The sequence below is a fragment of the Agelaius tricolor genome, unplaced genomic scaffold, assembly GCF_023055355.1.
Source record: "Agelaius tricolor isolate 1412-34295 unplaced genomic scaffold, bAgeTri1.0.p SCAF_1, whole genome shotgun sequence".
NCBI lineage: Eukaryota > Metazoa > Chordata > Aves > Passeriformes > Icteridae > Agelaius > Agelaius tricolor.
In genome coordinates, this window is record NW_027269261.1 from 38,204,088 (window position 1) to 38,231,052 (window position 26,965).

A 26,965-nucleotide genomic window follows, 5' to 3' on the forward strand; every position below is an offset into this window, starting at 1 on the left:
GTTCTCACCTTTAACAAGCCAATATGATCTCTGTAAAACCTATTATTATGAAATAAACTGTTCAACAGGGGATATAGCACTAAGTTTGCTTTGAAGAAAAGTTCAAATGTTTGTCTGAGGACTGTTTATGTTACCAGAAAACCATCAAGAATGGAGCATATTGGAAGCCTATGCCTGTAAAAGAAGCAGAACATATTTTTAGGAGGGCTTACAATATGATGTCTAGTCAAAACTCAAGAACCTTAAGCATTATTATGCATCATCCCTGTACATGATACCATGTTCCAAATATTTGGTCACAGCCATCCCCATCAAAAATTGGCTCCAGAGAGTAATACCTTGAGGTATTGGTTTTATTAGTCATTATAACTTTATTTTTTTCACCAAGAACAAGAAAAGAAAAAATATAATAAATGATAAAATTAAAACTTTGTGCAAGAGCAAAATCAAGTCATTTCAGTTTCATACCAAACAAGAGAGAATACTTTATGTTATTATCAGTTACTGCATTTATTCCTCAAAGTGACACTATTATTTTTAATTAATAAATGAAACACAAGATTATGTTTGTCTTTTGTGTTTAATTAAATTTCATTTTGGCTCCAAGAGACCTGCAAGATGAAAAAATATCTGAGGTCTTTTAGAGACCAACTGTAGAAAGTAATATTTACACATATTTTATGTTAGATTTGGAGAAAAATTCTCTAAAGATTGGTCATATGAAGATAATTTCTGTTAACATTTTGGGCTGGTAGCAGCTTATTTTCATACTACCAAGGAATTTATTTGAGCTCCATACAGCTTATAATAAAAGCGTAATTTAAATTTTGATCTTCAGAAAAGTGAGCTTTGTTAGGTACTAAAGGCTGTCACTGCTGTAATATTGGAGACTGCAGAGATTTGCAAAGGTTTCCTCCTTCCACAGTCTTTGGCTATATTTGACAACCCAATGAAGACTGAAGGGTGAAACCTGAGGAGTGCTGATCCCTTGTATCTCCTGCTGACATCAGTAGGAGCTCAGCACCTCTCAGCATTGAAGGGGTCTGCTACTGCAGCTGACTCTCAATAATGCAAAACAATTAAAAACAATAGCAAATGGAACAAAACCTAAATGACGCAATAGATACCGGTAAAGTTTAAGGATACCCTAAAAATTCAGAATCATCTTAGTTTTACAATTTAGCATGTTAGTTGTGACCAGATTGTATCAGCAAAACATGATACAGAATTAAATTCAGAATCAAAGCCCAAGTTAATTGTAGACAGTGAGAGTTTGAAAAGACTGGCTGTGATCTACATAAATACTAAAACAAAGTCAATCTAAAGTAACACTGTGGTAGGAATCAGCATTGTCTCTTGGGTCTCTACTTTTACATTTAAATGACACATGCATCCATTATGAACATTTTGGCTTTTGCTTTCTGTCCACCACCCAATCTATTTGGTCTTTGACACAGGAATGATTTTTTTACCTGTGTTTGTGGGGGTTTACACAATGAAGATTCTGAACCATTAGGGAAGCTCTAATAATAAAGAAGAATAAATAGCATATTTAACATTAAATTTAAATTGCATTATTAACATTATTGAGACCATAGTCCTCACATGTACTTTTCTAGGGATTCTCAGCTTATGTGTCTGTGTCAAATCTTGGTTCTTTCTGCCATATTGCTTCTCAGCCCTAGCAAGATGTTTGTTGCTGCAGTCCAATGTGTTTATTTGCTTAGACTGAGTGGTCTGGATTTACTTTGGGGGAAGCTGATTGAATGGCACCCACCTATTTAAAGTTGGCAGCAAGGCTTGGCATATTTGCACTTGCTGGTACCTGGAGTCAGTGTATTAGGACTTGTTTTACTGCTATACCGTGGTTTGGTATCTTTTCATATGGACCTATGCAGAAATACTAAATTTATTTGTCCCCAGGAAAGTCATGAGTCCAGAAGCCCTGAAGATAAGAAATCACAACAGAGACATTTTCTAGTCATAATAATAGCTGAGCCTGATTGTAACTGGAATCACAATTGCAATACCACATTAAAACTAAAGTATGAAAATTAATCACAGGAAGTCCAAGAACAAAGATCAGACCTCTAAATTATGATGGAATAAGTCAGATTTTGCCACAGGGCATAAGCATCAACCTGCAGCTTCCTTTGAAAGCTACTGCAGATGCCAGGGGCTAACAATAACTCAGTAGCAGAAACAGCTTTTCAACTGTACAGTATCCAATGTACAAAATCAGCCAAGATCTCTCTGAAGTGGACTGTGTCTCATCTTTGCTGCCAGCTAGCCTTTCAGCCTTTCAAATGTTCAGAATGCATCACTATGGAGAAAATCACTGAAGCATGAGCTGCCATGTGAGGTTTTAAAGTTCTGTTCATTACTTCCCAGTTCTGGCTGCTGTTTTTCCTTTTCAGAAAGGCAACCTATCTTCTCTATCATTGTCTTGTAATAGTCACCCTTCTATGTCCTCTTCTTCCTTATTTCTCTTTTTCCTCCCACTTTGTTTTCTGTCTGCTGAGACATCTTCAAGCACAGGTCTGTGTTCATGTAACAACTGTGCCAGAAGTTATGGAGAACTCCACTGCCTTACAGATGTGCAGCTCCACAGTGAAATATCAAGTGTTGCTGCAATGTCCACATAACTGGGCAGCCATGATTGTCAACTTAATAGGATAGACAACTGTATTGTTAATGTACCTTCCAAACATAAAAAGTTGATTTGGGATATAATTATCAGGCGGTTTGGGTTTTGCAGGTTTTGGTGTTTTGTTTGTTTGTTTGTTTGCTCTTTTATCTAATCATACTGTGGAATTGCAATGACACCCAGCTAATTTTCATAACATTTCCATCTTACACTGCAAATTCCCTCCCAGAGGGACCAGTGATACAACAGGACTTGAGCTATAGCCCAGCTTACAGTAAACATACAGTCTTGAGAAAGTTCCTCTAAGCCTGCAAGATATTACTCATCATGAAATAAAATTGACTATTCATTTGCAAGCAGCTAGTCTGTACCATCAGCTGTCTAGCACTGCATGGCTGAGTAAAGCCTGCCCATGAAGATAAGTCATTGATACCATTACTTTTCTGGGAAGAGTCAGGCTTGTTCATGTAGGTATCTGTGATATTATTAGCCTGGGTGAAAATTATTCCTTTAACCCATTAAGTGATGGCAAGAATTTAGGTAATTTTAATTACTTTTTCTTTTCAGTCTTCATGTTAATTTTTAGTGTATAAGTACTTTCTTCATAGTTTCAGCATAGTGGTGTAACAGCCTGAAATTCTTCTTCTGCCACTTGCATCTGTTTACATGTTTGTAGCCAAGAGATTTACCAAAGATGTATGGCTCCTAACTGGATATATTACTGCAAGCATCGATTCAGCTCTGCTTAATTAGTAAGAATGGCTAATCATTCATTTTCTGGCCCATTAATCAAATATATTTCCTTGTGGAAAGCCTCTTCTTACAATCACTACTTGTTTTAAAAGGATCTATACTGACAATCCTGAAATTTCCCCAATCAAAGAGAATTTGCACATTTTAGGAAAACTTTTCAGGTCAGAGGGATTCCAGCAAGGGTCAGAGGGTAAGTAGAACTCATCCCAAAGTAATATTGGTGTAAATACTTAATTGTCTATGACACTTTCATTTTCTAGATGGACAGTGAGATTATTTGCCAGAGGACTTACTCATCAAATCTTCAGGGTGAAGAGGTGATTTGAAATTAATATATGCAATATACAGTGCAATTTGTTGCATTGTTTGTTGCACTGCTTGTGAAATAACATTTTTCATCATGCCTTCAATCTTTATATTTTATCTAAATTTTGTTACCTCTGAGATGGATACAAAAGAAAAGATAATGCTGAACCAGAAGAACTGGATCATTTAAACTTAAATCCATGACTTATAGTTATGAGTGAAAAATAAGCACAACAATCAGCTGTATTGTGTAAATGTGTTGTTCTAATAACAATTTTTATCAGCTCTGAGTTGGACCAAAGGTGGAAGGCAGCTTGGAGGAATTGCAGGAATGCAGTTCAGTTAGTCAGATCAGAAAGATCCTAAGCACATCGTGAATTGGCTCAAATGGTATTTACCATCGTTTCACAGCAGTTGCACAGATTAGACCTGGATAATTTTTGAATGTTTCATTCACACAAAAGAGCAATTTCGAAGTCCTTAACCAAATTTTGTGAGATCATTGTTCATCTAAAGTAGTAGGGCATACACAAGATAATTTAATATTCCAGACTGTTCTGTTCCACAGATGACATGAGCCAAGGTCTCCTTTGCCTGATCTTGATGGACTGCTCAGGTAAATGATAAAGATCTAATGAATTAGAGTAAAGACTAATAGCTAACAGATGTACAGACACCATCCACTCTATTAATTAATGCTGCTGTACATTATGTGGAACTAATGCAAATTACTGTGTGCAGAATGTTTACAGATTGGAATTGTGCCTAGCAACTTGGTGAGAACCTCAGTGGAAGTTTTTCCAATATATTCAAAAAATTCTGTGAAGGGACTAGTAAGGTACAGTCACTGTGAAATTTGTTCGTGACCTTTAGGTTGTAATTAGTTCTCCTTGTTTAAGAATTTTTTTTTTCAATTTGAGTCAGTTAAGGCTGCATTTTATCATTACTTTTAAAAGGTAAGACAATACTGATTTTTCTGCAGTTCAATATTATAACTCCAGAAAATTAGTATTGCTGATGAAATGGTCTTCAGTCTCAAAAGACTTATTAAATTAAGTATTTCTAAAATTAGAGATCCAAACTATGACACTTTAAAAAGTCTTACTCTGGTGCCAATATGCCCTTCAGAGTATGTGAAGTTTTTCAGAGCTACAATTTCTTTTTTCATTCTCTTCTCAAAAAAACAGGATTTGTCCAAATATTACAGTCACTTGTTTATTTTGATATTCTAATGGGCTTAGACTCAAAGTATCATTTAAAGGAAACTCAGTGATGAGTTGCAAATTGCAACTGAAATAAGTTTTTGTATAGCTGATAGTTTAGTAATCAGCCAGTTGTCTCTCTCACATAATTACTATGCATGCTGGAATACAGAAACCTTCTCAATTTTTTTTTTCATCTTAGAAAAATGCATTAAAACAAATCAATTGTTGAGTTTGGCCAGCATTTAACAATCTACTGTATTCAGCTCCAGCTCTTGAGCTGATTCTTAAGACAAAGAAAAGAGAAATATTAGTACTTAAAAGTGGAACAGTGATGAAGGAAGTATACTTCACCAGAAGCTCAGAAGTTAGGTGTGGTATGTACAAGACAGTGAGTTAAGTACAGAATCACTTACAAATTTGGTGTAAACTTGTGTTTGTTCCACACACATGGTATCATATGTGATACCATAGAATTTAGATGCTGTGTTTAAGCGGTACCATTTTTAATGCCTTTGCTAGAAAATATTTTCACATCCAATAACCAAAGCCAAGCTTACTTGCTGTTTAAGGGAGTCAAAGTCTTCTTTAACATGCTCTCAAGTGTGAAAATAATTTTTTTCATTCTCAGCATAAAAATAGATACATCTGCTCAGTAGTATTCACGAGCAAGTTGTAAGCAGCAAAAAAAAAAAAAAAAGAAAGAAGCATTTTTATTTTGCAATAAGGTCTTCACTCCATATTGTGTATCAGTTACGGAATTAAGTTTGATCATTAAAACTACCTCCCAGACATTTGATTAAATACAGTACTTTAATATTTATTATTTTGGTTCTTGAAACAGCTAGTTTATTGGAGACTTCCACTCTGAATTCAGGGTTTCACAGTGTTATTGGGCTACTGTGAACTGAAATAAAAGCAAACAAAATCTGTGGTAATAATCTGCTACATTGTCAAACCTGCTGCAGTGTTTATAACGCCACTTGATCTCTGGTAAGCAGTGTGTTAAATTTTTATTCAACGTAGCCAGGAACTCCTGAAGCCTGTGCCAGGATTGTAGAAGGCAACAACCACTTGAGGTTTGGGCTGCCTGCAATCATGTAATTAGCTTAACTGAATACCAGAAGTTCTGAGATGAGGTTATTTATGAACTAATTGACAGCCTGCACTGGTTAACCATAGGAAAGAGAAAAAGATAACCTAACAGGAGAAAAAGCAACGCTTAAAATGGAATGATTAGAGCAATAAAATTATTTGGTTTGCATATTTCCAGTATTCTTGAATTTATGCTTCCCTTGCTGGGAGAAATTTAACCACTGTCTGCTGAGGAAATGTTTGGAGGGTTTTTTTAGTTCTTTTGTGTCAGCATCCAAGCTTCCTTCATAGCACATTGCTTAACATCTCTATATTCTGGTTTTAAATATGATAAACAGCTTTTAACACCTAATTGAATAATTGTCCCTATCAAACACTTTTTCCTCAAATGTCTGTCAGTTTGTTTAATATAAGAGATTTCAAAGTGTTTGTAATTGGGGTCAGTTCAGGATCCTAAACAGATTTTAACTTTGCTCTTCTAAAGCTTCTTGTATTCTGATTTGTTGTCCATATAAGGGTAGTGACACATTATTTCCTGTCAGGGCAGTTCTGAAAATAAGAAAAGCAAGATCTATGAGCATTCAAAAGAAAAGGATCTTTGTATTAAGTGGGTAAACCTATGGTATTTATTAGCATTTATAATAATTTGTAATAATAGTTATTTAAATGCTTCTAGAGTCTTGAGTGAAAACGTTATTATTAATAGGTCTCATTTGTAGTTTTCAAACAAAGAAACAACAAAGCTCTTGTTTTCATATAGGTATTTTCAGTAACTTGGATATGGTATACATCCTTGCATACCCAACACCTGTTGTCTTCCAGTTTCTTTGATTGTAGAGGTCATCAGCATAAATTGAACCATAAGTAATAAGATTTAAAGCTGAGTAAGTAGAATCAGTTGACAGTTAAAGAGCTTAAAATAGCCTACTATAGTTTCTAGTAGCTGTGTTATAAGCAATGCGCAGGATTTCCTCTGTGCTGCTCCTCAGCTGAACCCAACCTGAACCCCTTTTTGATGCAATCACTTGCTCAAAAATGAACAGCTAAAATGAAAGTAATTTTTCAAAAGAGGACGTGATTGCTGTGTGAGAAGCTTTGGTTAACTAATCTGAAATATTTCAGTCGGACACATTCTCAACACTCCTGGACTTATCAAATGATCAAAATAACTTTTCTGGATATTTCTCTTTGTGTCCATTTACTAAGGAGATTAGTGTTTACCTGTGTTAGGAAAGAAATTGCTTTCCTGTCAGTTCCACATTCCCCTTCATACTCTTTCCTTCTGTCCCAAGGAAAGTAGAGTAGCAGAGTTGTTTGGGTTTTTTTCTTAATTCAAACCCATGACTTTCACATATTAAAGCAATTGTTTGTGCATTGTAGGGCCCTCCCAGAATCTGCATGTAGTTATGCACCCATTCACACAACTTTTTGAGTAGTGACTACACATAGGGGAGTAAGAGCATCCCTCTTTTATTGAGAAGACTTATGTTCCATTCTCTGAGGGTTTGAGGTCTTCTGTGCTGCTCCCTACTCATTTTCTCCAGCATTTCTCCAGTCTGTTCATTAATGGTGGTGTGATAGATGTATCTGTAGAAGGATATAGATGTTGGCAGGACAGAAGGGAATTATATAAATTAGAGCTATTTAATTTTCAGTGAGCACAGAACCTTCTGAAGAAACCAGTGATCTCCTCTGTGACTGCAGCTGTAGGTTCTCATAAGCTCTACCCCAGCTTTAATGGAAGCGAGGGAATTCCCTTTCCTGTCTCTCAAACAGATATAATGGCAACATCTCTTAGGAGCCTTCTGACTCATATGAACAAAACTAGGAGGGATGAAGATGGATTTATATGCATTGTCTCTTTAATTTTGAAAAATTTTAGCTGCTGCTCCTTTCTGAAACACCTTACTGCACTGAAATTGAATTAGCTATTTAGTCAAAAATATTTGGCCAAGATATTGACAGATTTCTGAGGAGAGCTGACACACATCAGTGCTCGCTACAGTTAGTAAGTTTAGCAGCTGCTCTAGGGAAACTGAACAGCTAGAATTGGCACTGGGGATGGGATAGAATTTTTTCAGCTCATACTGCAGAGGATTTTGAGCACTTCTCTGTAGCCTCTCAGTCTGTTCTCCCTAATAAAAAAGCTTTGGTAAGTTTCCTTTGATACAAAGCTGTTTGTAAGGAACAATCAATAAAACATGTCCAAACCTGGTCGATAGGGTGAGTAGCATGGAAATCAGAGTAGGTTGATACACTTGGAGGCAGTGAGTAGAAGAAGGAATGATATTACAGAACCAGAACTCCGAGTCTGGTACAGCAGAAAATGGCAAGCCAGAAAGGTGTGCAAAAATGATGTGACTATTTACATCAGAGCTCCAGGCTAGGGAGATGACAGCAGCTGTGTTTTGAGTTGACTTGAAAATGGAACCGTTTCTGTTGAGGAGACCTGAAAGGATTGGTGTCAAGAGAGAAGATTATAACGGGATTTATATGTTGCAACTGTGTTAGTCAACAAGATGAAAACAACACCATGCTAAGAAGCTTGGGGACAATTAGATTGATTTTGTTTTCTGCCTTTTAAAATTGTATTTTCTACAATATACCTACCCTTTTCTTTACTGACTGTGTGACCTTTAGAGGTTTTTACTCTTAATTATTTCCTTTCCTGTGGTTGCTTTTAATATGTAGTAGAATATTCAGTCGATGTAGTAAATCTATTTCCTTATGTGTTTGGAAACAATGCACATTATTTATTTTTGAAACTACATAATAGTTTATGAGAATGAGGACCTACTACTGTGATTGCTGCTTTTCCTGCTCCATTAACCCACAAAAAGCTCAGTTTCTAATGAAATCTAAATACATTCCAAAGCCAATTAATATCTAATATTAATTCATTTTGTAACATTCTTAAATAAGATATGATATATAATCTTTGGCTCAGTATATGCATGATTTCTACAGAAGAAGACTGCAAAATCTTTCTGGGAAATTATTGGGAAGGATTGTTTGTGGATTTTTTTTATTAACTAGCCTTAACCAGTTCCATTAATCTTTATCTGTAGATGGACACTTTCATAAAATGACTGGCTTATTTTTACTATGCAAATAATTTATGTTTTATTTCACTCTAGCCTTCTGTCAAATACTGTTTGGGTTTTTAAAATTTATTTTGGCTCAAAATTCATACATTTATCTTATGAATTAATATTTTTGAAGAAGATGCATTCTCCTCTTGACAGTACTGCAGATAAATAGGAACTCCTAGACTAATGCTAACATGTGTCCTGAAATTGTTATTTGTTTAGTGAGTATAGAGACTCACTAAACAAACTAATTCTTTTGCCTGTTTTGAGTAAATCCTGGCTCAACTAATTTTCTGTTCTTCCATGTGTAGAATTCCAACATCACGTTCATGAGACATTGTAGATATTGTGTGTAGAAATTGCAAACAAGAACTTCTACACTACTTTTATTATCATTATTGTCGGTAGGCAATCCAACATACACATATTATTAATAGCTATCTTTTGCTCTTTTGGAAATATGGTAAAAGTTTGAGTGGCATCAGCTTCAAAGTGTGCATGTTAAGTGGCATACATAAAAAAGTCCAATCACAGTTTTGGGTTCTTTTTTTCAAATGCTAATTTAAATGGAAATGGAAGTTGTCTAAGAACTTCTTTCTGACCTTACATCCACACTCTTTTAAGGTAAATTCAGGAATGAGTTTAACTTGAAGGATACAAAATCCAGGCTGCTTCCTTCTTAAAATAATAAGATGCACTTTGGCCGAATCAATGCTTGTTTTTTTCTCTCTCAAAAGAGAAGCAATGCCAGTTGGTTAATATAACACAAGTTAGGCTTACAAATGCCAGTCATATGATGCTTTTTTTGCTTCCCCATATGAAATTTGTACCACAGGGAATAAATGACTGACACATCACCCCCTGCCATCATAACAACTGTCATGCAACACCATTATTTTTCAAACATTAGTGGCATCCCTCCAACTGGCCATAAGGTTGCAGACACATATTTTAATCATTACTTTGCCCATTGCAGGAAGATAATGTCACACCATTTAATGTGTTCTCATGATAAATTTCACTTTCTTTTATAATAAAATGGAAGTTAATGAAGCACAGCACAGTTGTGGTGAATTAGACAGCAGTAGAACAAGGCAGGAGATACCCACTTATTGACCTTATCAAAGCCATCTTAAATGCATCGACTTTTAAACCAACTCATATTCAATTATTAAAAAGGGACCATGGGAGTATACTGTTGGCTTAGTAAGAAAGGAGATTATAACAGTTCATTAGTTATTAATTAATTGGCAATCTCACTGCTTAATTTCTTTACACTTAGTACTTCTGTGCTGTGTCTTACTTCTATCCATTCCAGTTTTCATCAACATGTAAAATATGACATTTTATTTCTTCTGTCCACACATAAAAGGGAGGGTCAGCTGGTCATGTTTTATCAATTTTTATTGAGATATTTTACAATATGCATTATTTATGTAATTAGTAAATAATTTTTTCATATGAAGTTAGCCAAAAGAGTAACATACATCTCTGGGGTTTTTTTACTATAGATTAAATTTAGGTGTTAATCCTGTCTTAAGCAAACCACAGGCTTCCTGAATAGCAACTTGTGGGGAAGATCTGGGGGAAATGGACCCCACAAGAAAAACAAGCGGCTCTGATGAAAGTGCCCATAATAGAATTTGTTTGACAAGAATAATTCAGAGGCAAACCTGCTTATTCTTCCATAAATCATTGCTTTACTGTAATTTTTACTCACTGCAATTAGAAGTACATATTTTTGCTGCTGTTCCTATTCACAAGCAACATATTATTGCTCATATATTATCTTTAAAAAAGGAAGTGTGACTAGCATGCATATTCAGGAATGTAGAGTCTTGCTTTCACGCATCCATTTCATTACCAGAGCACCTACTGATTCTTTTTAAGGCAGATTTTTTTGTGGGGTAGGGAGGATGCAAGACTACAGTCACTCCTACATGTGTGACTGTATAAACATACTCAGGACAATGTGATACTGCAGCAACTAGGACTGTAGAGAAACTTTTCCTTTCACTAGTAGATTTTTTTAAGATTTGCTAATACCATGGACAGCTGTGAGCAGATGTAGAATTGTGCTGCACCAGGGTCTATATTTGTTAGTTTTCATAGGTGGAGATGCATCCAGGTGCCAGTATCTAGATGACCGAGAAGGGGGGAGAGAAGGAGCAGTTTGAACCCAGGGCTACCAGTGAGTCAATACATACTATAAAAAGGTACTTTGCTTTTAAAAACCAAACAAACAGAAAACTCATTATGTTGATGACTGTAGGTGCCTCTCACAAAACTATTGTAATGTGCTATCTGAATACTGCCTTTCAGTACATAACTATAATTTGCTCTATGTATAAAAAACCAAGCATGTTTCATATCAAAAGCTTCTCTGAAAAAAGGTTTTCCTCATTACATTTTACTCCTGCTTATCCTACTAAAGTTATATAAGGGGGGTTTAAAGAAAATATAGAGTACCTGAGAGGGTAGGTGAACCAATGATGAGTCTCCAGGGTTGGCAACTTGACGTGGTAACCTCTTAAACAAAGTTACAGGGTCTGTTCCAGCAGCTGGAATAGATTGTCTGACCATAGTCACCGAGTGAATATTGTATTTCCCACTGCTGAAAAAGGCAGTCACTTTCTCACCTTCCCTCCCAGCCAAAGGGCCCTGTTGCTTCCTTTAGCTCACCCCTAAGAGACATGGTTCAATTAAGTATTTTGTCTGAAAATTAATCCAGCAACAAAAAAAGCATGGTTGGGATTTCTGCTGGGTTTGTGAGCTGAATTCACCTCCAAACATGTGAGATGCATAGAGAAAATGACAGGAAGAAATGTTTCTAGGACAGAGAGTAAAAAAAACCCACATGTTCCTTCAACTCTAGAGTCCCAAAATATAAAATTAAAAAGTACTAAAAATATTGGATTTTTAACATTGTGCACACGCACACACATGCATACACACAAAATCCTGCCTAACATGAAATTAAAATGCATCCAGAATAAGAGATAATATAACAGGGAAAGGAGGAGAAAGAAGAATCAGAGAGTGTCAAAAGGTTAGCAATTATGCTAAAGAGGGTTATTTCTATAGAGTTTCTCTCTACTCATTTGTGAGTATAAAGTTTCTCTAGAAGTCATTTCCAGACAAGAATCTAATTTTAGGCATTTTGATTCACCTCAGGAGGAATCTGACCTCTTCCTGTACTATAAACATTGAAGAAACTAAGAGACTAACCTTAGGCTAATGTTTGCCTTTGTGTTTGCCTTCCAGTGGCTTCAAGAAAGTACAAATCAAATTCTAATGAGAAATGTTAAGAATTAAACTAATTTGGTTCAAAATTCAGCTTTGTTAATTTTAAGTGGATTCTAGATTTCAGAAAATTATTCAGAAAAATAACAATGTGGAAAATACTTGTACATGATAGAAGAAACTTATATCCATTGGCATTGATTTGCTTTCCTCCCAGTATACACACTTATCCCTGGAGGACAATTTAGGAGAACAATTTATAAGGAGGCAAAAAGTTATCAGCAACCAGAAAACAGAAAGAATAATTTCAGCCACTAAACACAAAAATGTCTGAAGTTACCCGTGTTCTAGGGCTGTATTTGACCTGAAACATCCTAAATTCTAGGAGGATTTTTTTTCTATTTTATATTCCAATTTCCTGAAATTTTACTGTTATTCTCTCATGAGATTACATGAATCATTAATATAACTCCTGTACATTGATATAACTCCTATGTCTCTTTTTCCTTTACTGCCATTTTCCCTACATTTTGATACCTCAGGCCTTTGTGCTGTGATCCCTCTCCTGATAATCCATTGAACATGTTTGTATAACAATACAGCATGATAGTTTTACCAAAAATGAAGCAGCCTGTGTACAAAAATAAATTCTGAATTGACATATCAGCTCTCCCTGCACATTTTGTAAATCTGAAAGATTTCATTATAGAATTCATATGAGTTTTCAACCTTGTTCCTCAAAAACTGAGGATGCAGCTCTTTCTAGCTCAAAAAATAAATATCATTCTTTGTGATTTGTAACCTGTACACATCTCAGAGTTCCTAGCATCAGTATTGGTTAGATTACTAAATCTTATTTTAGGGTTTTTTTTATTTAGGAATTTCTACTGTACAATTGTATTCGGTAACTATGATGAAACAAGAAACTTTAACACATTCTTAAAATAAGTAAATTAATATGTATTTCTAAAGCTAGAACTCCAGAATGAAGCATTCAAAAATACATTTTCCAATCAAGTTTCAGGATTAGTTTACATGCTGGTATACTACTGATGTTTTCTAGGGGAATTTGGCAGACAGGAGAAAGAAATTCATTACTATATCTGACAATACAGTAATGAGAATAAGACAAAACAGAAAACAAAATGTTAAATTTGTATTTGAAGACAAGGCTAAAGTTTTTTTTCCTCTTCCATTATTATACTTTCTACAGAAATAAAAAAGACAATAATGTATTTTTTCATGCTTGAGAAACCTTTAGCTTATACTATGTGAACTCAGATTCAGTTTTCCCTATTTTTTTTGTAATGGTCTACTCATGAGGGAGAGATAATACATTTTTTGCATTCTCAAAAGTAGGAAAACTTTTGGTTAGCTGGGATTTGTCACTTTTACATGCTTTGTAACACATGCTCTACATTAAAATTTTAATGATGATTTTTTAATACCTGCATTGCTTTATCACTGCATGACCAAGTTCTAAAGTAACTCCTTGCTTGTGTAAACACATAAACATATAAACATAAGTTTGCACTTGTGAGTAGTTCCCTGCCTCCTGACTGCACTCAACTGTGTGAGTAGTTTTGTGTATATACACAAATTTTGAAAATCAGAGCTGTAGAAATGTACCTAGAGTTATACTTAAACAGAAGAAATTAACTTTTTTGCCTAAATAGTATTTTCCTTGCACATAGGACAGGAGGGAATGGCTGTAAACTGCAAGAGAGTGGGTTTAGATTGGATGTTAGAGAGAAATTCTTTACTGTGAGGGTGGTGAGGCACTGGAACAGGTTGCCCAGAAAAGCTGGAAATGTTTAAGGCCCGGCTGGATGGGGTTTTGAGCAACTTGGCCTAGTGGAAGATATTCCTGCCTATGGCAGGGAGGTTGGAACCCAAAAGTCTTTATGGACCCTTCCAGCCCACATAATTCTGTGATTCTGACAAAAGCTATTTTGTAGTGATTGAAAATTTTTAAACGTTTTCTAGTTTGACATTTTTGGTTGGAAAAAAGTAGTCAAGGCTTGATTCTCTAACAGAAAACTCCTATATTTATGTTTACATTTAAAATTATGTCCTGAACAATCAATATTTTTGAACTTATGATTCCATTTTATTTTAAAACCTCAAAATATATAACTTTTTTTAAAAAAATCTATCTAGTTCTTTTTTAAATGTGAACTTTTTAAGACGTAAGTAGCTTTTCAGCGAAAATATTTTTCATTGTGTCTGAATATGTGATTCTTTCTTAATGACAGCCAAAGTTTCTAATGGAAGCTGGCATTGTTCTATTGATTGGCATTATTCCACTGTATCAGGTAAAAATCTAAAAATCTTATTTGGCAAAAATGTCGTTCTTCCCATGGTATGATTAAAAAAAAAAACCCTGAAGAAGGAAAAAAAAAATAAGGAAAAAAAATTACTTCAATAGCCTTTTAATTTTTTAGAAATCTTAAGATTTTTAAGAAATCATAAAGTAAGATAATAGAGTAGTGGAGATTTTTTTCTGGACTCTTATACAACAAGCCTCTCCTTGCAATAATTCTTATGGAGAACTTCATAGTATAATGTGTAGACCACAATTTTAAGTGCTGTTTATTTAGTATCTTTAGTTTTACTTGCATTTCCTTTCTTTACAAAGAGTCTTCTATAAATAGAAACCAACCTGTTTCCTTGGCTCAGTGTCAGGAAAGTGATGAATCATTTCATATAGTGATGTGCTGAAGATGGTATGAATATTTAAAATGTAGATATACAGTCTAACTCTAAATAGAATATCTATGCCTGGAATCCCAAAAGTGGCTAGAGATTTTTGAGCTTTTACAAAAGTTTAAGTGAAAATACATAAGTTGTGAAAGCACAGAGCTAAATTCTTCCTACCTCTTCCTGAACCTTCTTGTTTTAACACAACCTTTTGTCAAAACTTTGTTGTAAATTTTGAATCATAATTTATTTTTACTTCTCAGAAATATATTATAATGTAATGGTCTATGAAAATGTACTCACACATCACTGTGTGACTAAACTTCATTATCAAAAATGTGCCACTTTCACAATTTATATTCACTTCTGTTTAAATTAATTTCTGTGATTTCATTTTGTTTGCCTTAGGTTAGAGCATTGTCTTGTACAAAATTAACATAACATATCTAATTGCCTAAATATTTATTCCTGGATGACGTTCCATCTAATGCAATAGAATGGAATCACTTATTTTGTAAAGTGTTGTGGAGTCAGTCTTGGGTCTCTTCATGATAGAAAAACTATAAATCTGATTAAAATATTATCCTACAAGAATCAAAACACTTTCTAGCCAGACAGAAGCACTAAAGTGCCTGTTTTCTTATTTTGTTTTATATCTTTATTGTTGTGTCGCAGTTCAAGAAACCATTTTGAGTCAAACTGCCAATGCAGAAATTCCTTTCTAATTTCCCTGTAAGCATAAGCAGTAGATGGAATCTGATTTAATCCCATTTCTGTTTGCAGCCAAGAATTGTAGAGGCTGTTCAGATTTTAATTTTCTTTGTTTAAATCAGGGATTAATCCAGAATTTGGAGTTACAGTATATTCCAAGGTTTTGATCAAGTTAATATGGATCTTCTAGGTAATAAAAAAGGTTTGTATTACCATGAAAAAGAGAAGAACATGGGCTGTGTAGCATTTAGCACTTCCTTTTATATTTAGCAGGGTCATAGTTCATCCAAAAAATTCTTGACTTATGAATTAGCCTTAGCAGTATCTCCCAAAGGATGCTTTACTAGGAGGGATGGTGTAACTTTGCTGTGGCACTCTCTGTCAAGGCTGTGAGCCTGTGAGATTCCATCCAGCGCAGCGAGGAATGCGACAGCGTGGCACGAGAAGAATGTGGCACATTATCCACATGTGATAACCCAGCCCAGCATAGCCCCTGCCTGATGAACACGTGGCTGGCCTGTTTGCAAGATGAACCTAAATAAGCTGCAGCATCTTTGTTTACTTGGCTATTATTCACACCATTTCACTGCATTTCATAGCATTCACCATTTCAGACCACTGAGGATGAACATATTTATTTCTTTATAACATAAAAGAAGTGTGCAAAAGTTAACAAATGCTCCTGAATGCAAAGGAATATTTAAATCCTGTACACCTAGTTTTTGTCTGGTAATGTAGTTCTGAGGTTTGGATAGAGAATTTTCCAGCAGTGACTCAAAGAACTGTTTCTTGTGGTAATGAATTTAGGCAAACATCATATAAAGAACATAAGCATTGGGTTATAGTTAAGAACATAATCAACTATAGCTCTTAAGCTAGGATGGATATATTAACTGCTTTCCTGAAGTTGGAGACTAAGGTCTAAAGCTTAGGTTTGCTTTCTGTTTTGAGTCCTGGACATTAATTTGAATACAAATACTAAAGTGAGAATGATTATGTTATCTCTTATTTAGCACAAAATCACTCTCATAATTCCAATTGACTTCGCACTGGAAAATTACAATGATGCATCTTAGTGACACATTGTTTCAGATTTACTTGATTTAACTGTTGTTTGATGAAAAGTTTGTTATCAAACTTAGTGCTTAGCTGCATTCCGTAGACCGTGAAATTTTGTAAACAGGAATGACCAGCACTTGCCCAGGTGGTCTGTGAACATTCAGAAGTTCAAAGTTTTGTGTGACTTTGGATATTTACCCAGTACTGAGAGTTAGTGAGTCATTTTAGAATGAGAAATGGAACTGTAATTTTTCAAAGTAGAAAAATGCTCCAATTAACCTTCAGGTAGATTAGCAGCTTGGGAATGGATGGGAAAGTCCAGAGAGGAACCTTCCTGATGCCTGGCTGATTGTTCTGCAGTGACTTAAGCCTATCAATTCCTATCTTTTCTTCTGAATGAAGTGGCAGAGATGAAGACATGAAAAATGAAAAGATAAACTACTTGCCAGTCTGTTCTAGCAAGAAGATCTGCAATTTTTGTTGTCCCTGGTAATTATTGGCTTACCTTACTCACCTGCTTCTACATTTCTTCAGCCTTTTTGTGGGAAGGTTCAGACAGTATTTTTTATAACTGTATATGTACTTTGTACAATTCTTCCAGTGAACAGGATTCATTCTGGAAACTGAGTCAGTATTGTCAGAAACTAATGCATTAGAAATCTGCAACATCAGCCATCAGAAAGGTTGTTCGTATCTGCCCATATCAAGTTTATTTGCATAAATGAGCCCCTTTGTTTCCTGAAACAAATAAACTGAGAGTGAAGTTAGTAGTGGCAGAAGGCCACTGCAAGAAACAAAAGAGATTTATCTACTGACATCGTAATAATCAATCTTAATTACTGAAATGTATATCAGTTGTGTTTAAATGAAATCTGATTTTTTATCCTCTAAAATGTACATAATCTTCATGCTTCCTGAAAACTTCCAGAAGATTGGTCACACAGCATTTCCTTCCAATTCTCTTTCTACTCTTTCATTTTGCTGTTATTTGTGGGGAATGAAAGACTATTTGTCCTTGTTGCTTGCATTTCTTGTTTCATGTGTGATTTCAGTTTTTGGAAAGGTTAAATGCTGTTTACCATGGAAAGGAGATAAATGTAGAAGTATCGTGCACCTTTACCTTTCTACATGGCTGTTGGAGCTTTCTCATTTTACAGCTTTCAGTACAGTTCCAGACATTTGAGTAAATCACAATTAATTGGAGAAAATTTCATGGTGTTGTTGTATTGTGGACAAATGGACAAGACACCAGAAAACAATTACACACTTAGACTTCCAACTCTCATGTGTTGTGGTGAATATCCAGTTAATGTGTGTCAACTCAGCATGCTATCTACATTTCACACTCCTCTTATCTTTATCTTCATACCAATTTAAGTCTGAAAGTTACCTGGTAATATTGTTGAAATATACTCTTTCTTCGTCCAGAAGCTGATTTAGCTTTTAGTACAGGCCAATGATTTCATCATGTGGGTGACTGTAGTTGTGAAATAAGCTTAGATGATCTTTGTCTTATATCTTTTGGAAAACTTCAGGGTTAGTTGAGCAGTCATACTACTGACTCTATTTTATGTGTTTTATTAACCTCCAGAGCTTACGTGGAAAGAGAAAAATACTTAAAGATTATTTTTTCTCTGGCTGAGTTTAGAGAAGATCCTGTGCTTTATTAGGCTTCCTTTTTGAAAGGTTTTTTCTACATCTTATTTATTTTTATGCTAATGCCAATAATCCTAGAGGCTTTCTGTATATGTAAAATTCTGGTATTCATATCACCAAGAATTGTAAAAGTTAATATGTATATCAAGACCTGTAGCTCAACACACCAGTTTCTAAATAGCAAAGCCAAAAATTATCAATGACTGACACCATGTACTGTAGCCATGCCCACTTACCTTATATGTTAATTAGTAGTTTGTAGTTTGAAAGCATATTTCAAATTATATTTCTGTGTTAGTGTGGCTCACTGAAAAACTTATCTAGATGCTGGTTAAGACATAAATAGGAACTTACTACTAGAGCTAGCAAGCCATAAAGTCAATGGCCACTGACATAAATATCCAAGTACACCAGCTACACACCTGAAAGACAGGAGAAAAGAGAGGTCATTGTGGGCTCTTATTTATAAATGAAGCCTGTCAGTGATAGTCAGGATATTCATCAGAAAAAGGCCCTGGTGGATTCAGGGTTCTACTGAAGCCCATTAGAGCCCAAGTTAGAAATCAGGTAAGCAGCCAAGGTTCACTGATGCCCAGGGCCTTTCATACCAGGGTTTATGTCTTGATTTTCATCTCTTTGTATTTGATCAGTTGTTTTCAGCCAGCAAAGTATGTTTATTTTATTTGTTGAAATCCCTATTCTAATCAATCATGGGATTCAGAAATACGGGAATTATGAAATAATATGTTAAAAATGAAGCATTAATCAGAAAAAAAAAGCAAAACATTTTCCACATCTTAGAGGACATGCTATAATAATGAAATTAGAAGTTACTGAAATGTAATGGTACAAAATCCAAATATTGTGTGGGAGTTACTCTCCACTTAATGCAACCTGTGATCTACAAATTTAGAAGAAGAAATGAGATTTCATTCCTAGCATATATGCTGAATTCAATGACACTTAACAAAGATGCTGAACAGTATGTTTTTCATTCATCATTCCCAGAGAAACATGTATTTGACCAGTTTAATTGTTCAATGTGAAGCAATGGTGGGTACCAAACTAACAAAAACCCCAAATATCCAATTCTTCTGGAGCATTTAAAATACACTCTGAAGCTTATAACATTTTGTATGTAGTAGAATAATTTTAAAAGCTTTTTTCTTGTTTGTTATTTGTAAGAAAATATTTCTCTGAAAAATAAAACATAGACTATTTGTTTCTTTTAATAAATAAAATGTAACAAACAATTGGTGTTAAAATTATGCAAAAGGATAGTCACAATGTATAGCTGGAGTATAAATGGTGATTCAAATACCTGCATTTTATATTAAGATCCGAATTTGTAAACTCCACTAAGGTCAATTTGCTAAGTATTTAATATTATGTACATATACTAATGTTATTTCTGCTTAAAATGGTAGATGCCTTATCTTAGATTCTGTTTGCAGATCTACTTGTACCTCAATTAAAATAGCATCTATATTCATGAAGTGACTTTCACCTTACATAGTAGCAGTAGGAAATACCTCTTCCTTATTCATTTACTTCACCTCCATGGACAAAAGTGGATTAATTTTTTTCTTATTTATAGACATCCCTAAAGGCCATGGTCTTGCCATTTCCTTGTTTACATGGGCTGTGATGAAGTAGGTCTAATGGCAATATTGTAAATAAAACAGCTCCAAGGAATAACCTCCGGCACTGAAAGCTCATAATATCAAATGGTGGGCTCTGTCACATGCTACTCATTGACATCATGACTTAGAGGTCCAAAAAACTCATCTTTCCCTCACTCCTCTTCTTCTTCCTGAAACTAAACTCAATTCTGTGCACTAGCAATTTTAAGATTTCAATAACACTTATTTCCTGCTGGGTCAATAAACCTGGAGTAAATATTGGACTTTAATGCCGATTTATAAATTATTCTTTAGGGTCTATGTTATATTTCCAAACATTCCAAGTATGTTTTGCTAGGTGCTTTTAAGATGGTAAGATGATTTTTTGTGGCTGTTTCAGAAACTTATGAACTCATTTGTCTTTGGGGAAGCACTTTGTCTTTTCTAAGAAAGTAAATGGAATTTACCAGATCTTCAGCTCATATAAGTGTTTGTCACTCTAAAAAAAAAACTGTCTAAGGGTAGTTGTATTTAAATTTTATGGAAAAGTAATCTAATATTTTGTCCTAATGTTTTCTGTTTGGTTCAGAAGATGGAAACAGCATGTGCATGTCTTGAGATAACACCTGGTAGGGAGAGATTACAGACTGTTGATTACAGACACTGCCCTTCCACACACAGCCCCACTCCCTCGGTGATACTGTTCAAGAGCGATCTCTTGATTTGCCACCAGAAGTGCACTAAAATGCAACAGTTCAATACACACCCATCTTTACTCAATTTAAAGCTTTTTAATGGAATGTCAGTCAAGTACACAGTTATAATCCATACCTTATTACAGAGTACCATACACATGCATTTTAAATAGAACATTTTCTTAACTTAAACCATTTTCTTTTCTAGAAACCATTACAGCTAAGGAATCAATTGTGATTATGGTAAAAGCCACAAATTATTTATTACTTAATGTGATTATTTCATTGCTAATTAAAAAAAAAAATCACCCTCCTATCTGATTTTCTATTTAACCAACATTTTCTATTTTCCCAATGTTAAATACTTTTCCATGGTAAAGTATTTCTCCCCTATCTTAATGTTACCTGTCATAGCATTTGAGTATTTTCCAAAAATTAATTAGACTCACAACAGCTCAGCAATCTCATTTACTCTTAGCCTCACTCCTTCCACCATGATCCATGTCCTACTTTTTTCTTTGTAGCTGTTTTTTATAGTGACTATGAGGATACTAATTTGAAGTGAGTTTTCAGCTTTGTTCGGAAAGCTGAGAAAATTGTGGTCAATCTAATGTTCTCTGACAGGGAATCTGAAATCTTTTGTTCTGTTTATTGAATTAGCCTATCTTCTGCTCCCATGAGCTTCGTTTTTCAGATTGATAGATTCGTGATTAATACAAAAGAGAACAACTGAGGATGAGTCTTCTCAAGTATAAATATATTCTGCAGCACATGGGGAAAAACATTTCTTACAGGACTTTGACAGATAGAGACCACATGTTCGGCCTGACCATTTTAAAGGATAACAACACTCCGTGTTTGTGGTACTTCTGTTGAAGTAATATAAATTTCAGTAATTCATTCAGGCAGTTTTCAATGAAAAAGCCAGGACCTAATCATAAAACAACAGGTTCAGGTACAGCTTTGTAGTCAACCTTAGGTGGGAAAAGGCATTTTTCAAAATTTTTAACTGTTCAGTCATTCTATGATTGAATGCCAAGCTATCCAAGTGAACTGCTTTGGTGCTCTAGCTAACATGAGAATCCATCAGTATAAGGTGATAGGTTGGAAGATGATAGCTTTAGCAAAATTTAACTCAATAGTCTCTTCTTGATATTTTGTATCTTGATAGAATGTGATTTTGTACAACTTCTGTATTTGAAGAGCTGATTCATGTGAGACACTGGGACAAGTGAAAGCTGAGAACATTTTTGAGATAAATAAACAATATGGTGGAACTATTGACACATCAAAGATTTTGGACTATCAAAGTTATTCCCCAAAGAAAATAACCCTGCCAATAGAAGTATTTTTGTTAAAGATGTTTCTCAAAATAATTTTTGAGAAAATCCTCAGAACAAAAACATTTAAAAAGAAAGAAAAAAGAATAAATATAATGCATTCCTTAGATTTTCTTTGTATTTGTGTAAGAAGTAGGGTGTTGTGGTTCTCTTAGAAAATCAAATACAAAATTCTATTGATTTCTTTTACTATTGAATAGACATTATGAAGCATTAGGGAATTGATGTCCATATCACATTTTTAATCTGCTGTATGGAATACTTGAGATGTGTGCCCAACATCCGAGTATTTGTTGTAGCAAATTTAAACTAATTCAGGGAACATATGCATTATATATGAAATGCTTAAAGTTCCAGCTGAATAAACACTCACATTTGCCATCAATTTCAAAGGTCTACAAGTAGACTTTGAGCACAATTTAAAATTAAATATGTGTAGTACATGCATCTGACCTTTTTCATTTAAAATGCTATTCTGCCTCATCTAAATTATATATGGTTTGGATCTTTCTGTATTAAGTAATTGTAGGTGGAAGGATGAAGCTTCATGTGTAATATGTCTCCACAATATATATTTATTGGCATTCAAGCAGGTTTTGTTATGCATACTTATTGTACCAAGTGTGACATCATGTGTCAGGAACCCTGAAGTATTTCAGCATATATGGCTAGTAATAGATGTGGTTAATGCCCATTAACACTTTTAAAGGAAAAGTGAAATAGCATCCATTTCTAGGGAAGAAATACAGAGTTCAGTATCAGGGTATTGGTTGGGGGAGAGTGTTTGGCTTGCAGTTTTCTGGGGTTTGGGGGATATTTTGCAGAGGTATTACTATTTTGAGATAAAATCCAATTATATAATTTTTAAAAGAATTTTATTAGCATGCTTTAATCAACTATGGCTCAAATGCAATCTTTAGTTGTTTAAATGGCAAACTTAAGTTGCTAAATGAAAGCACATTCACTTGCTGGAAGTACTCATTTAGAAACAAAGCAGCGTAAGTTAAAATCATAGAAGTAAGAAATGGTTGTCTGACATAGGAAGTTCTTAAAATGTATTTCTGGAAGACATTGCTGATGATGCTGAAGTCAATAGAATGATTTTTTTTCTTCCTCTGTTAAAGCAATGTGATTTCCTTCAAAATAAGCTGCACGGCACCTTCTGAAAGTAAAGTGGCAGATTTTAGAACTATACTGGCAAAGGGAAGAATGATTGCATTCTGATTTGCATTAATGTAAAAAAAATCACTACAGGAGGAAGAAGTTAATCCCACTCCTATTAACACATCACCCATGAAAATGAAATCATGGCATTTGATCTTCCTCTCAGTGAATTCAGCATATTGAGTTTAATAGAAAGTCAACCTCATCACAGCTAAGTCCAGCACTGGCCCTGCTACTCTAATTAGACTTCCAAAATATTAGTTTCTTTTTTCCCTCATCTTTTTACTTCATTTCCCTTCACTGGAGTGCAATTTCACCAAAATGTAGTAGACTAATCATTAACAGGCAGCAGCACAGAGACTGAAACTTTAAATTGACAATCACAGCAGTAGAATACCAGAAATTTATAGAAGCATAACCATTTCTTCTGCTGGGTGTGTGATAATTGTTTTTCTGCTCATTTACATCCAAACGTAATTAAGCACTACAACAAAACTGTGTACTGTAGTATTAGTGCAAAGTCTGCTGTTTGGAGGTTATTCAGAAATTCCATGAAAACATCACAGTGGGAACTGTTGTTCATTTGCATTGTCACTTCCTAAAAATTTGCAGAAACATACCCTTGAAAGAATTAGGTCACACAAAATGTGGCCTAAGGGCTTCTCCTTTCTGTTTTCCCCAGCGGAGTTCTGCAGCTGATGTGATAAAAACCGTTCTACATCAATAATTTTTTGAGTTTATGTTTCCTGAAAAATTTATTTGGTTTATAGAAATAAACCAACTTTATCATTCAGTGGGAAAATTTCCTTGTCTTTCCTTTCAATCTTGATTTCTTGATACAAATGCAGAGGTGTTACAGTGCATGTAAAGTTGTATAATAAAAGTTGGCAACTCTTAATATCTTCTGAACCTTCTTTAGACAATTGTAGCTAAAACCATGCATTAGAAATGCATGTCATAGTAATGTAAGAAAATAATTACAGAAGGCTTTGCTTTCCCTGGATATTAAAACTTACATATAAACAAATACAACTTCAAAGTGGAGGAATTTTCTTTCTCATGACATTTTTTACTGAAGTCTCAGAGTGTTTCATGGTCACATGTGCCTTTTGCTTTTAGTGGTGAAAGGGATAGCTGTTGTTTTCTGGTGCTATTGATAATGTGAAAAAAGCTACGAGATAACAACATAGCTAGTACTTTTTAAATTGGAAATAAACTAATTAATCACTGTAGTGGGCAGAGAAAAGCTAACTCCCTGTCTCATTTACTTTTCTGAAACTCATTGATTTACATGGTGAGACATGACAATTGCTGGCAGCAGTATTATACCCTTCATTTCCTTATACTTTGTATATGCTTGTTGCTTTAGTTAGGAAATGCTTTGATATAAATAAACATTCTTTAGTCCTGATTTTGCAATCACTTACACATTTTCATGATAGTTTCCTGAGTCAGGCCTATAACTGCTTATGATACCAAACCCAGCATTTTATATACCATGAGCTTTATCTTATTGGGAAAATTTCCGTGAATTTTGTTGAATTCCACTTTCCAAAGCTTCTCATATACATATTTAAATATTTTATCTATATTCCTGTATTTTCTCCTCTTTTTTTTATTTCATGTATTTTGGGGGATGTTTATTTTATGGCAACATCTCACTTATACTTACAATAATATAGATGATTCTTACATCTCATTTATGCTTGTTCACTTTGTCTTATGGTCATCGAAGTTTTTCCTTGAACATTCAGAGGGATCTCATGTAAGTACAACACAGAAAGACCATCTTTATATAATTTCTATAAATGGTGCAGTACAACAATATCTTTAACTGTTATTAAAATATAAATAAATAGACAAGGAATAAGCTTTGGATCATTTATTATATCTGTAAAAACATAAACAGCCATAAATAAATGAAGATAGATTCAGAATAACCATCTGTTAGGAAGTTACTTCAAGTCAAAACACTTAAAAATTGGCACTGTAGACTGTATTCATGTAAATATGTATTTAGACATTTAAATATCTAGCCTCATGTACAGATGTTCTGATTCACTGCAGCCTTCATTTGGGAACTGCTAAAGGCTCAGGATTGACCCACTCAGGTAGCTGCTGAAAATTGGATTCAGGTGCTAAACTTTGTGTTTTTCTGAAATATTGACATAAGTTCATAGTCTAACAATAGGTCTGTCTCCACAGCTGCTTCCTTGCCAAATCATAAGGTAGAGGTCACAAGAGCCTTTCTCCATGAGAAAATAATATGATAACTAGGTGAAATCTCCCTGATCATGAAAGATGCAGATTTGAAACCACATAGGCTGGGCTGGTTTCTGCTTCCTGGGAGGGTGCTTCATCACTAAGTTTTCAAACTATAAAAACTAAGGCAGTCATTTCTGCCCTTGCTCTTTTTTTTTTTTTTTTTTTTGCCTGCCTTAAAAACACCAGGCTTAATGGGCCATAAGGTTATTCTTTTCTGTAAATCTTCCCAGCCGCCCCCTCAACTCACATAGCTTTTAAACTCATTGTCCAAATTCAGTCAAACTGAAGAAGGGGCAAAGCTTCTGGAAAAATAAGCGTCTGGGCAGGAGGGAGGGATCCAAATTCATGTCCTAGTGAGAGAACTGTGGGTAGGGTATGCAAGAGATACAAGGTGTCAAAACATGCCTTAGCTCATACCCTCTATTAGCTGGTAGAACTCGTGGGAAACAAGTTGTCATTGTAGAGAAGTGTAGTGCAAAATCAGCACACATGCATGGGAAACAGGCATCACTAGAGTTTCGTGACACAACTTGCTTTTAAAGAAATCATTCAGTCTCACCCAGAAGGAATGGCAATAGCTATCTACCATCAGGAAAACTCCTGGGCTGTAGCTCCAGGCCGAATGCAAATATTTAAGTCTCAGAGAAAAAGTCTTCTGCTCCCTGTTCCCCACTGGCTGCCTCTGTGAGACTCACTGATCAGCCCTTCTCTCTCTTGAACACTGCTCTTGGGAATCCAACTCCTATTATATGCTGAGAGGTAAATGTAATGCAGCCCTACTGAGTCCCCTGCAGAGCCCACAGGTATTAGGTGTTGCAATTCCTGACAAGGTCTACATTTCTGTTCTGACTGTAAGAGATTTATACCACAGTGTTGTCTCCTGCCCTGTGTCTCTAATTCTGCTTGTTTTCACAGTTGTCTTCTGTGGATGTGTGAAGTTAAGTCAGTCTGTTAGCTGAAAATTGTGAGTGCTATTATTGTTCCTCTCCTATAAAATCAAGTTCTTATCTTCTCGTGCCATTTCCCCTACAGAACTAGAACCATAACCCCAGTTTAAGCCATTCTGACTGCTAGATAGAGATAGATTACAAGGGCAAAGATATGTAAACAAATTAATATTAGCTTGCCTTCTTCAATGTCTTCTCAGGACTCAGTGACAGTGGTTATAATCTCTGCCAGACAACTATCAGCAGTTTCAGGAACTGTTGAGGCAGATGGCTGAGGCACTAGATCTGATAACAAGCATGCCTGAACTTACTGACTTTTCTGCATTTTTTGATGTTAGGTAGAGAGGAAAGCTTACGCTTCTGTAAAATGAGGATATTAAAAAACCAGCAAAAGATTTCTGGGTTACACTTTTGGGGTGGGGTATTTTTTTTGGTTTTTTGGTGGGTTTTTGGGGTTTTGTTTGTTTGTTT

At 34.9% G+C, this 26,965-nt stretch overlaps 1 protein-coding gene across 6 annotated transcripts in view; it reads left to right on the plus strand.

The window, feature by feature from the left end:
• PACRG (parkin coregulated) overlaps positions 1 to 26,965 on the plus strand; it is a 215,057-nt gene that overhangs the window by 172,966 nt on the left and 15,126 nt on the right. For 4 of the 6 annotated variants that reach the window (XM_071430457.1, XM_071430418.1, XM_071430437.1 and 1 more), the window contains one exon: positions 4,275 to 4,322. The exons of the other annotated variants lie outside the window; for them this stretch is intronic. In XM_071430457.1, the coding sequence (XP_071286558.1) occupies positions 4,275 to 4,322 (48 nt within the window). The remainder of the gene's footprint in view (positions 1 to 4,274; positions 4,323 to 26,965) is intronic. 6 annotated transcript variants of the gene reach the window in all.